Here is a 12,317-nt window from a genome sequence, read left to right as displayed (position 1 = left end):
AAAAGAGAAGGGGAGAAACATCAATTGGTTGCCTTTTGTATGTACCCTGATCAGGGACCACACTTACAACCTAGGCATGTGCCCTGAGCAGGAATCAAACCCTCAGTCTTTGGGTTTGTGTGACACCAACCAACTGAGACACACAGGCCAGGGCACAACCTTATATTTTCAAAGTTCATAAACTAACTTCATTTGGACCTAGTCTTTATGTGACTTAAGGAAGAGTGAAAAATACCAAGATCAGCTCTAGAAAATTTGATTACCCAAATTGATTCCATATTTGTGGGTCTTATTTACTCTTATATACTAATGTACATATTATAACTTAGTAAAGTATTTACTTTTATTAGGACATATTTTTTTTTAATTTTAAGAGTCAAACAAAACAAAACAAAAATATATTGCTCCAGCACAAACTGAGACATACTCAGTGCTTGAAAAATGATTTTGACTAAAATCACTCCACTACGCAAAAATCCTATGCACTTTCACTAAATTATTGATAATACCTTTTGGACATCACTTGTCCCACATGACTCTTGACACAAAAGACTTTCCGTGTCTGAATTCCTACACCACATGTGGCTTCTCCATTCCATCCAACTGTTGCATTGAGGGCAGTAATCGACGTGTCTTCTGAACAGGGGCCCCAAGGCAATGTCTCCCAGTAGAGTTGCATGCAGGAATGGTCATTGCATGTGCGGTGTTCTTGCAGGGCCTGACTGGGGGGGCATGGTTTTCCACCTGCAAAAATCAGAATAAAAAAGAATACATAGCTGTTGTTACTTTTATTAACATGTCGTTGCTGTTATTGATGTTATATTTGTTATTTTTGCTGTTTTTATGGTCTAGAAAAACAGCCTTTTTTGCAGCTGCCCAAAGGCCTGGGCCACTGCACCCTTTCTCCCACTTTAAGGCCATGGCTCTTTCACCTTGAATAACAATCTAAGGATGATATGTTGTGCCATTCTCTACATAACAGGGAGCAGAACATGTCAGTTACACTTTTTAAAAATGACTGATTCAACTGCCCACCTCTGAGTCATGTTTCTCTGAGATAAACTCCCACTTTTAATTTAATATTACAAGGCCTACACAAATTAGCAGTTAGATAAAATAGCCCATGAACTCAAATAGTTATTAGATCAAACACACACACATTTGCCTCTATATGGTCTCTCTTTCCTAACAGAGCAATATTTTTTATCAGAGTAACATTTTAAAACACCCACCTTCCATCAAGCAGTGCATTTTACTGCAATTTGAGAAAACCAGAAGTCTCTGCTAAAGTTTGGTGAGAGAAAGCCCACCCTTAAACTCTAAAATAGTATCTGACTATGTATTATCCCCTGGCTGGGAGACCAGACAGATGTAGATCCTCACATTCTTGGGTGAGTCAGACCATCAAATTTCATTACTGTCTTTTCTTTCATATTTTTATATCCATGTAAAAACTGGTATTTGTCTAAAGTATTGATTTTTTCCCGTTCTTCCATACTATAATGTTTTATTCAGTGGGTCAAATGCTCAAGAAGATTTGTGACTTTGGTTTTGTTATTCTTGTTATTTTTCCCCATTAAATTCTATAGACTTTTTTCCTCCTTCCAAAAATATAAAAGAAGGAGAAGCAACTACATTTTATGAATATAAAAATCTTCATTTATTTTGACCCTGACCCCTTTTCTTGGGACCACAGAACAGAATCTTATTTAAAAGGGAGCTCCTTGCAGCCTGTGGCCTTGCTGCCTGGCTGTTCCAACCGAGCTGTAGGCAGACAAAGCCAAGGGCAGGCCTGAGAGAAATGATGCGTGTTGTCTGGAGACAGAGCCCATTGCTATGAATGATAGGAACAGCTGTTCCTCTAATTTTTTTCTGATATCATCCATTTACCTTCTCATTGCACATTTTAGTTTTTGAAAGCCATTTTTGCAGACTTCATCCTTTCCCCTCTCCCTATATGGCAGCATGACATATCAGAAAATCAGGGCACAGGGATCAGGTAGCTTGCTGATATCACCAGCAGTTCCCAGTTAAGAAGCCATGTCTCTTAATTCCTAATTTGGAACTCTTCTTACCAGACATTTTCCAATTATGTTCCCAACTTCATGAGCTATCTGAAACTGGGTGTGAACCAACCAAATTTTGTTTTGTTCCCTAAAAAAGTATAATGAAAAATAACACAGAAAGAACTAAAACAATTCCTATAAATACCAGAACCCAGCAGAGATACACTTGAAGATTAAAGAGAAAAGACGCACAAGGAAAGGCAAGTGTTCATTTGGATTCAAGGAATGTAGATATCACCTCTATGAGGCATCTTCCACAACGTGACCTTCACAATTGCCTGTTGGAAAACAATAATTGGGCAACTGATTTCATTAAAAACTTTACTCTTGCTCACCTTCTCCGGCCAATGCCAGGATAGTCCTTGACCTGGTCTGTTTCCCATCTGAGTTTTTATTTGAACAAGACTGGGAGCAGGATGACCACTCTGTCCACTCGCTCATCACACAGTCCATCCTGCAGGGAATTTCACAAGCTATCCATTCAGGAGGAGAAGATACTAGGCAGAGATTCCCTGATACATCTTCTCCTGTAATCAACCAGAACAAGACAGAAGCTGGTTAACACACACGTGAGGCCAGTCCAAGGAACATTTAGGTTCATCACTTCCTTTATTACTTCTATTTAGCTTAGAAGACTTCACCTGGTGTCTAAACCAATAAAGAGCAAAATACGATGGTTTCTTTGGCCATTCAAAATAGTTGTGTCAAGAAAAACTGCCAGGAGATCATTTGGCATTTAGAAAGGTAGATATCACAGGAAACGAGCACTTGTCATCCTTCACAGGAACAAAATGGGCTTCTTCCAGCAACAATTCAGCCACAGATGACGAGACAGACATGACAGGGGCATTATTGACAACCACATGTAGCAAGTATAGGTCAGAATAGTCTGTTTTCCTGAAAAAGCATAATTTATGTTGAGCATTCTATTCTACCCTATAAAAATAATTTTATCAATCTAATTTTCTGATATGTGTTTTTGCTTCCAAATGTGTAACTTAAGCAAGATTATCACACCATTATTCTTTTATTCTGTTTGTTCATAGTGGAAAATAATCCAAAATCATAGTGAAAATGGATCTGTGACCAAATGATATAATATGTTCCAACAAAAGTTGAAATCAGTCCAAAATTCTTCCTAATGCATTTACTATTACCCATTTAAATGAGCTAATGAGTTACTTTATATATAAATATAGTTAACAAATATATATTTATATATTTATAACATTTATATTTATATACTTATAAATATATATGTGTATATGTATTTACAATTAACAGGTGTTAGGACTAAGGGGTTCGTTTCTAAGTTACTATTCCTTATTTCAAATGATTACCATGTTTTTAAAAAACCCTCCTTTTTGGTTATTTATTTCCTCCCTAGTTTAGAATTAATATTCTTCTTTATATGTAATAATTAAACTTTTCCTATTCTCCCCATTCCCCTACATGATCATGCTATAAAAACAGAAGACACAAACAATAGTCGTAGCATTTATGGTTTGAAGGTATAACATAAAGTATGGAGTGGCAGCTCTAGGAGAGAAGCTGTGTGTGTGACTTTGTGCCTATGGAATGCTCCTGTCATAATCTGACATAAAAAGAACTGAAAAGGGGATTAATATTTATACAGTGTCTCCCTTGTGCTAGGCACTGTCATTGCAGGGAACTCCTGAGGCAGGTGTGAGCCATCCCCTTTTACAGACAAGGAGCCAGTGGCTCTGGAAAGAAAACTTGGTCAGGGTCACACAGGCCTGAGCTGGAAATCCATTTAAAACTTTCTCACTCCAAAAATTCTGCTTTCCCCTTTAACCATGCTGAGTCTGATTTCAGGGAGATGGATATTCCCTTTCTGAAGAAGTAAATACAACGTTGCAGTAAGCAAGACTGCCTGGAGAAGAGAGTGCACTGCTGGTATCTACATTCATATTTGTAAATGAGGCCAGACTCATTGCCCTTGAGGTACAAATAAAATTTTTCAAGCATATTATGAGAAGTAATAGATATTCTAGCAGATTATCAGGCTGAAAGACCAGTTCCAATCATTCTCTTTTTAGCTTCAATCTATTTTCAGGTTGAGTCCACACTGTATGTTCTGTATCCACACACACACGCACACACTGATACAGCTAATGGGTAGCGCTTTTCCAAGTACAGGGGGAGGCAGACCGAACATAACACCCAAATTACATCTAGTAGAAATTTAATTACTGTGTTTGTTATTATTATTAGCAACATTTGTATACAAAATACTTTAAAGCAGTGTCTTGCAAAGAACACTTTGAGGAATGAAAGATAAAAATGAGAAGGGCTGAGAGGTACTGAGTTAAATTAGTAAAATGGTCTAATTACAAAAGAACTTTTCTGAGTTTTGAAAATGCCAATGTACAGTGTAAATTTCCTAGAGTGGAAATGGTGTGCAGGTTTTTCAACCTCATGTGACCAATGCCATCCTTTTTGAGGAGCATCCATCCCAGAAACAATATTTTTATGAATATGCTTTGAGAAAACCCTGCCTTCAAGAGTTATACAATTATCAATTATTTGCAGAACACATAGTACACCCATGCATATGATGGTGTATAAGTGAAAATAACTGTTATTTATCCCACTAGAACTCATAGGTAATAACAGAAATGAGATATAAACACATGAGACTAGAACCATCTCCAAAAGTAAATGCCAAGCTACAAATATGTGCTTAGAACAGGAAACACTACAGCAATTCAGGGAAGAGGTAGACCTCTGGGGGGTTAGCATGACAGTGGAAGGCTTTCAACATGGAGAAAGAGAAAGGTTGAGGGTTGGTGGCAATCACGGTGGGTATTTCAGGCATCAAAGTGTCAACAAAGGTATAATGGTAGAAAGATACAAGGCATTTGGAAGACATTTAATGCTGAAGCTGCATAAGGAAAAGAATGTACATGTTGGAAGATTTATTGGATATCCAACTCTGAATGGCTTAGACTGACACAGAGTTTTTTATACTCCTTCCTTCTTTAAACTCAGTTGCTGAGGTTTCCCATGACCCAAATTTAACATCTTCCCTAGTCATCATTCAGCAGCCTTAGTATTCACTTTGGGTGCCCCAATGCTTTTTAAGCCTAAACTTTCATTTAAACTGATAAGCACATTTTTAGTTAACCTAATGTCTGTACTCCACCAACATTTTGATACCTTGTTTATACAGGCTAGTTTAGAAATGAGAGCAAAGAGAAGAGCCTTCCTTGAGGGAGCCATATTAACAGTCATAAGCATACTCCAAAATATGTGCTTGAGCTATTTTATATAAAATTTTATTTAGAAAAGAAAGCTGCACAATGGGACTTCATCACCGGGCGCCCTCAACTGACACACTTAGGTATCCAAAGGGGAATCTTAGCACCACCTTCCCCCTGAGTATATCACTTAACATCTTTGAACCTTAGGTATTTCATCTGTGATAATGAAATAATATTTACCTCCCAGGGATATAATAAGGATTATAAATCACTTATGCAACATACACAGCAAGATGTCCCACACATGGAGGACTCCTAATATACAGGAACCTTAAAAATGTCCTTTGCAAAGATGTATAACACAAAAACTCAATGGCCTTATTCATCTGAAAAATCTAGATATTTATGCTATAGCTATGGAAACCACTTGCTTTACCATTCATACATATGTACAAATAACTACCAACAGCTTCACAGACTGCTTCACACAAAATATAAAAACTATTTATAATTTTCCATATTATTTTATTTATATGTTCAGCTAATCTAAATGATTTATGAACCCCAAATAAAGCACTTGTGCCTGAATAACCTTACCTGCCTATCTACCTTGGTATAATTATCTTCCCATTTCACAGAGAGAACCCACCTCAATAAAAGGAGCATTCATTTCCTGTTTTCATTTTCTTAGATGGATCAATGAGACCACTGGAAATCTCAAGCAAGCATGGAAAATAAAGTAGGACATGGCACAGAAATATAGCCATTAACAGTCATTTTCACTAGCAGTGATCATCTAATATTGTAATAAAATAGAATATATTTAAGAGGAAAATTGAATTCATCTTTCAAGAAAACTATAAAATTACTCCCAGCCCTCATAAACTTCTCAGGGATCAATAAAGACAAACTACATTCTCTCCTCATGGACTAGACTTATTTAAACCAGTTGTGATTTTCAGAATATGGGATATGGTGCTGCTTCAACCTTGTCACTCAGTAATTTTTTAAAAATAATTGAATATGCTGAATCCACACTACATGAAATGAACCATTTGATAGTAAACACGAAGGGCATTCAGTAAATAACAATGTTATACAACTACCACCTCTACATAGCTTCAAAACATTTTCATTGGTCTAAAGCAAAATCCTTTACCTACTACACACTTTCTCCCTACTACCCACTCTCCTCACTCCTTAGCAGCTAATTTATGTTCTGTGTTTATGGAATAAATTATTTTGAATATTTCATGTCAATGGAATCATATAATTTGTGATGTTTTGTGATGGCTTCTTTTGCTAAGCATAATATTTTAAAGATTCATCTATGTTATAGCATATATCACTACTTTATTCCATTTTATGATAAAATAATATTCCATTGTAGGTGCATACCACAATTTTTTTATCCATTCATCTGTTGATGGACATCTTTTGGCTGTTGTGAATTATGCTGCTATGAGCACATTTATACATGTACATGTTTGAGTACCTGTTTTCATTTTTTTCTGGTATACATCTAGGAGTGAAATCTTTTGATTATATCCATCACTAATTTTTGTTTGTTTGTTTGTGATTCTGGGAACTGTGGCACAGTGGCCAGATGAGTAGCCCTGTGCTATAGTTTACACTCCTGTTCTCATGCTTGACCATTCCTGGAAAAAAGCAAAATTACTTAGATGAGAGAAAGATTCTTGAGCATATCAATATACTTAAGATTCCCTAACATTTTTTCCAGTTCAAATGCATATGCTACATCAAGTTTAAATGCCTAATGACAAACATTCTATAGCTGGTGGTCAAGCAATTATGTAAATTTAACATGAATACAGCTCTCATTGTTTGGGCTTTCTACGTCAAGCTAATGTTACAATCGCACAAATGCTGTATACTATTTTCTGTGGTATTTGTTGTTTTATGACTTCTAAAGAACTAGAATTTAATATTGTGAATTACTATCTATCTTTTACAACAATAGAACAAACAACTATAATTCTTAGTTTTCTGACTATAGGTGTCCAAAATGAAAAAAAGATACAGACAAAAAAGAAAGAGAAACCCAGATAGCCACAAATCTATACTATGATTTGAAAAATATACCAATATTTTGTCATTGTACAAACTTCAAATGACCATATTCTTCCAAAAATAATGCACTCTCAGTATTTTATGGATGTTTCCCTTTATATGCTATTACACCATCTATTAAAATAATGAAAGTTATTGAAAATACTCTACCTATCATAAAATTTGATGTCCTACTTAAATCTCAAAAAAGAATGCCAATAAACGTTGATCAAATGCTTATCAACAGCTGAGTAAGACTTCAACAGACAGTATGTAGCAAATTTACTAGAATTCATATGCACTTAATTCCACTTTTAAAATTTAAATGTTATCTCCTCACAGGTAAGTAGCCTGTGGCCACTTCTGGACTGAGACTCTAACCATCTAAGAAAATGTTTATATTGCAAACCAATATAATATGAAGCAAAGCTAAGGGTTAGATGGAAGCTATCTATGTGCAACAATGCAATGCCACCAGTGCAATGAATATTTCTGCTTGCTAATTTCACTATATATGATGCTTATCTGGTTATGTAGTTTAAACATATAAGAAGACAAATAAAGAAACCTGATGTTAAATAATTATATTCATAATAACAAAAAATTCAACTGCCCTAAAATAACATTAATATCTTATATTTGGATAAGACTGGGCTACATTACACTAAATGTAGAGATTTAATAAATATCTATATTACTATTATGGAGAGGTTACAAAACCTTGCTCAAAGTTATGTAGCTAGTAAGAGTCTGAGCTAGAACTGGAAAAGCTGTCTGTCAGACATCAAAGCTATATTCTCTCTGTTATGCTGTGTTGCTTCCTGGTTCAAATCTCACATGTATCATTCCCATGACATTACTTTTAGCTGATGCCAAACCATAAAGAAGGGATATTCTACAATTCATTGTCAGTTTCTCAGTAAATTTAGTATTGAAAAAGGTAAGTGAAATGGAGTGGGTGCCTTGATTACCTGGGAAATGAATCATGGGATGGGGCAGAAAGGACAATACCTTTCAAAAATAGAATGGATATGCAGATGAAAAAGAGCTCAGAATAGAGATATGGAAGAATAAGGCAAAGTGCAAGAACAAATAGAGGAACATAGGGACATTCAGCAGCAACAGTACAATATATGATTAAATAATATAATAATCAGGCAAAGATGCTCACAAAGAGAAACACAATAAAACTTTAATCAATGATTTAAAATGGAGACAATGTAAAAACAAATACTAAAGTGAATATGAAGGAAAACTCAAAACAAATGTTAAAAAGACAATAATAGGTAGCAAATAATAACAGCTAAAACAGGAAAACAATCTTTCCAAATTAAACATGTTTATAGAGGCCAGGAATTAGCTGAAATTGCATCTACATGGCTTGTGAGCTATTGTTTCAAAAGCCTGAATAACTGCATAGCTGCATCGAGGTCCTCAGCCCACAGTGCTGTAATAACAGCAGCTAACACTTGGTCACACAGAGTCTGTGCAGCACAATATTACAATATCTAGACCTGACTCCAAGCTAGTTCCCATTTCCTGGGGCAGCCTACACTTCCCCATCTCACACCAGGACATACAGGGATTTCGGGGTCACCACCACATCATTAGCAGGCCTGGGGAGAGCAGGTTGGAAGGGTGGGTAGCCAAGAGCTCGGGCGCACTCTATGACTAAACACAGCACATCACTGTCTCACTGCTGAAGCCTGTCCCTTCCCTTTATGTTGGGATGCAGGAAACCCCGTGTGACTCTTTCTGAAGTCCCAAACAGGGGAATGAGGCACTGGCCTCTCTGTTTTGTTTTCTCTTTAACCTATCTGAAATGTCCACAGTTTTCATTTCTTCAGCCCAACACTTTATCTGCAGAATGAAAGGCAGGCAGGGACCCTAATCCACTCACATCTTTTCCATATCCTCCCTAGGCACTACTTTTCTGACCCAGGAAACTGGCCAATGTAGGATCCTGGATTATGTGAAAACTGCACCCTGAGTGCTTTTCCTCCCATCTTGATATCTGAAGAGAGCTTTTATCCCATATGCCTGTCTCTTACATGTGGTTGAGACTGGTTTGGGGGATTATTTTCTTAATTAAGCTTCAAGAATCCATTTTCGAGCACTGATTTCCTCTGTCTGTTTGCATTCAAGGAATAATCCTAACTCTTTTGGACACAGTGAATGATAGCTCAGAAATCAACAAGAGAGCAGGGGTCCTGTCTAAGAAGGCACAGAAATGCACACTAAAGAAAAAATACCACACTGACATATCTCAAAACACAATCTGAAGACATTTTCTTAGTGTAGAAACTCTGTTTCTCCTGAGAATTTTATAGAAAGAGTATAATTTTAAGAAGATGAACCCAGAATGACAATAATGGAATAAATGACCTTTGTAACAGGATATACTTCTTCAGAATGAATACTCTGGAAGAAATAAACAGTGCATTATGAACAGAATATTTGATGAGGAATTGTAACATCTGGATTGGTGTTCTGACTTCAACATCTAAATATCAGAAAAATGAATAGGGAACCAACCATATAGGAAAATATATTTGCAAATGATACCTTGGACAAGGGTTTGATCTCCAAAATACATAATACATAAAAAACTCCCATAACTCCACTCAAGGAAGACAAATAATTCAATTAAAAAATGGGCAAAGGACCTGAATAGACACTTTTCCAAGCAGGACATACAGAGTGCCCAGAGACATATGAAAAGATGCTAAGCATCACTAGCCATCAGAGTGATGCAAAATAAAACCACAGTGAGATACCAATTCACACTGGTGAGAATGGCCATCATAAACAAATCAACAAGTGCTGACTAGGTTGTGGAGAAAAGGGAACCCTTGTACACTGTTGGTGGGAATGCAGACTGGTACAGCTACTGTGGAAAACAGTATGGAATTTCTTCAAAAAACTAAAATTGGAACTGCCTTTTGACCTGGCAGTTCCACTGCTGGGATTATACCCTAAGAATCCTGAAACACCAATTCAAAAGAACCTATGCACCCCAATGTTCATAGCAGCACAATTTACAATAGCCAAGTGTTGGAAGCAACCTAAGTGCCCACCAGCAAACAAATGGATCAGAAAACTATGGCACATTTACACAGTGGAAAACTATGCAGCAGAAAGAAAGGAGATACTACCCTTTGCAACAGCATAGATGGATCTGGAGAGCATTGTGCTGAATGAAATAAGCCAGGCAGTGAAAGACAAATATCCTATGATCTCACCTATAAGTGGAACCTAATCAACAAAACAAGCAAGCAAAATAGAACCTGAGACATTGAAATAAAGAACAAAGTGACAGTAACCAGATGGGAGGTGGGAGGGGATAATGGGGGGAAAAGGAGGAAGGGTCATCAAGGAACATGCATAAAGGACACAAGGATAAAGGCAAAGGGGGTAGGATCAAGGGGGAGGAGTCGGGATGGCTGGGGTGAAGGGGAATGGTTGGGAGGAAATGGAGGCAGCTGTACTTGAACAACAATAAAAAAAGAGAGAAAGGAAACCTTAATAAAAAGTAAAAAACCACATCATAAAGAGAGAAGAAATAAAATGGTCACCCACCCAGAAAACTTAGGATGAGAAAAGATTTCTACAACTGTCTTAAAGAAAATGTGCTTTAAGGAAAAGCATCCACATGTCCTTGGGGCCAGCAGAAGACAGGAAGAGGGTAGAAAATGGCATGACTGTGCTTACCAGTATCTATGCAGTAGAGCACAGGCCTCGGGGTTAGTGCAATGGTCTTAGTTGTGAGCTTAGGAAGACTGAATGAGACAAGAGGCAAGAGCCCACTTCATTGATCCTCATTGCAGAAGCTTGCAGAAGATGGCCAGAAAAAGAAGCAAATGTGTGTGGGGAAAGAGAGCATGTGGAGCAGGTGCTGCACATCCATCCATTAAGTTTTGACATTAGTTCCAAAGTCTGGGGACTCAATTCCAGCCTTCATGGAGCTGTTACTGTGCTGATCAATTGGTACACACTGGACATGGCTTCATGGGGGACCAAAACAGACCTGGACACAAAGTATGTCCAAGAGAATCCCGCAGTCTAGTAAAGGATATAGGACATAGTGACCCATTTGGCACAGGACAAAATAACCATTCACAAAAATAACTGCCTGCTGCACTCTGAGAATCTTAAGAGCAGGACTGTATTTTCTACATCTTTTTGTGACCTGCAAGCTAGTGTCTTGATTACAGTAGGTGCTCATAGATGGATGGTGTTTGAATAACCCAAGGAAGAATCTCATTCTATAACATGAAGTTGCATGAAAAAGGAGAGAAGACAGAAAGAAACCCATTTTGACTGTGGATAATAGGAAGACTTGGAACTGGTTGACAGTTTCCAAGTAAAACATGCCCAAGTTAAAAAAAAGAAGAAGAAGAAGAAAAGAAAAAACCTACTAAAATGTGACCTGGCAAAATTGTTAAGCCTAAGACTTCAGAGATCTGAGTAAGTGAAGAAAGGGCCACTACCCTCACCCCTGATTATATCACTGGGTCTGCTGATGAGTCAAAAAGGCTAATGTAAACTAATACTTCAGAAATTGCAAAGCACCATCTATATAATAATGTGGCTTTTTATTACTGGTGAAAATGGGAGTGAAGGACATTCCAAATAGAAAAATGATTTGTGTGAAAGATGCCAGTTCTATTCTCATTTGTCTTAGCTTGAAAAATAAAAGAGGAATTGAAATGATTATGAAGGCAGAAATAATATTACTCATTTCATCTGTCTATTTATCTACCCCCCTCTCTCCATATATATATATATATATATATATATATATATATATATATATGGATTTGAGCCAACTTAAACATGTATAAAAGTACTTCAAGTTGTCTAGAAGTTTTCAAATATTTGGAAATCAATATTTTAAAGTTAAACTGGATAAATCAATAGAGCAAAGTGATAGTACATCAGTAAAGAATGCTCATTT

General features: G+C 36.8%; 1 protein-coding gene across 3 annotated transcripts in view; it reads right to left on the bottom strand.

Moving 5' to 3' along the window:
• THSD7B (thrombospondin type 1 domain containing 7B) overlaps positions 1-12,317 on the bottom strand; it is a 903,223-nt gene that overhangs the window by 424,061 nt on the left and 466,845 nt on the right. For all 3 annotated transcript variants that reach the window (XM_036023677.1, XM_036023678.1, XM_028509548.2), the window contains exons 8-9: positions 2,402-2,593; positions 510-744 (exon numbers count right to left, since the gene is read on the bottom strand). In XM_036023677.1, coding sequence (XP_035879570.1) covers positions 510-744; positions 2,402-2,593 — 427 coding nt within the window. The remainder of the gene's footprint in view (positions 1-509; positions 745-2,401; positions 2,594-12,317) is intronic.

The sequence above is a fragment of the Phyllostomus discolor genome, chromosome 4, assembly GCF_004126475.2.
Source record: "Phyllostomus discolor isolate MPI-MPIP mPhyDis1 chromosome 4, mPhyDis1.pri.v3, whole genome shotgun sequence".
NCBI lineage: Eukaryota > Metazoa > Chordata > Mammalia > Chiroptera > Phyllostomidae > Phyllostomus > Phyllostomus discolor.
Note: the sequence above shows the minus strand (reverse complement) of the source record. Positions and strands in the feature narration are given on the sequence as shown.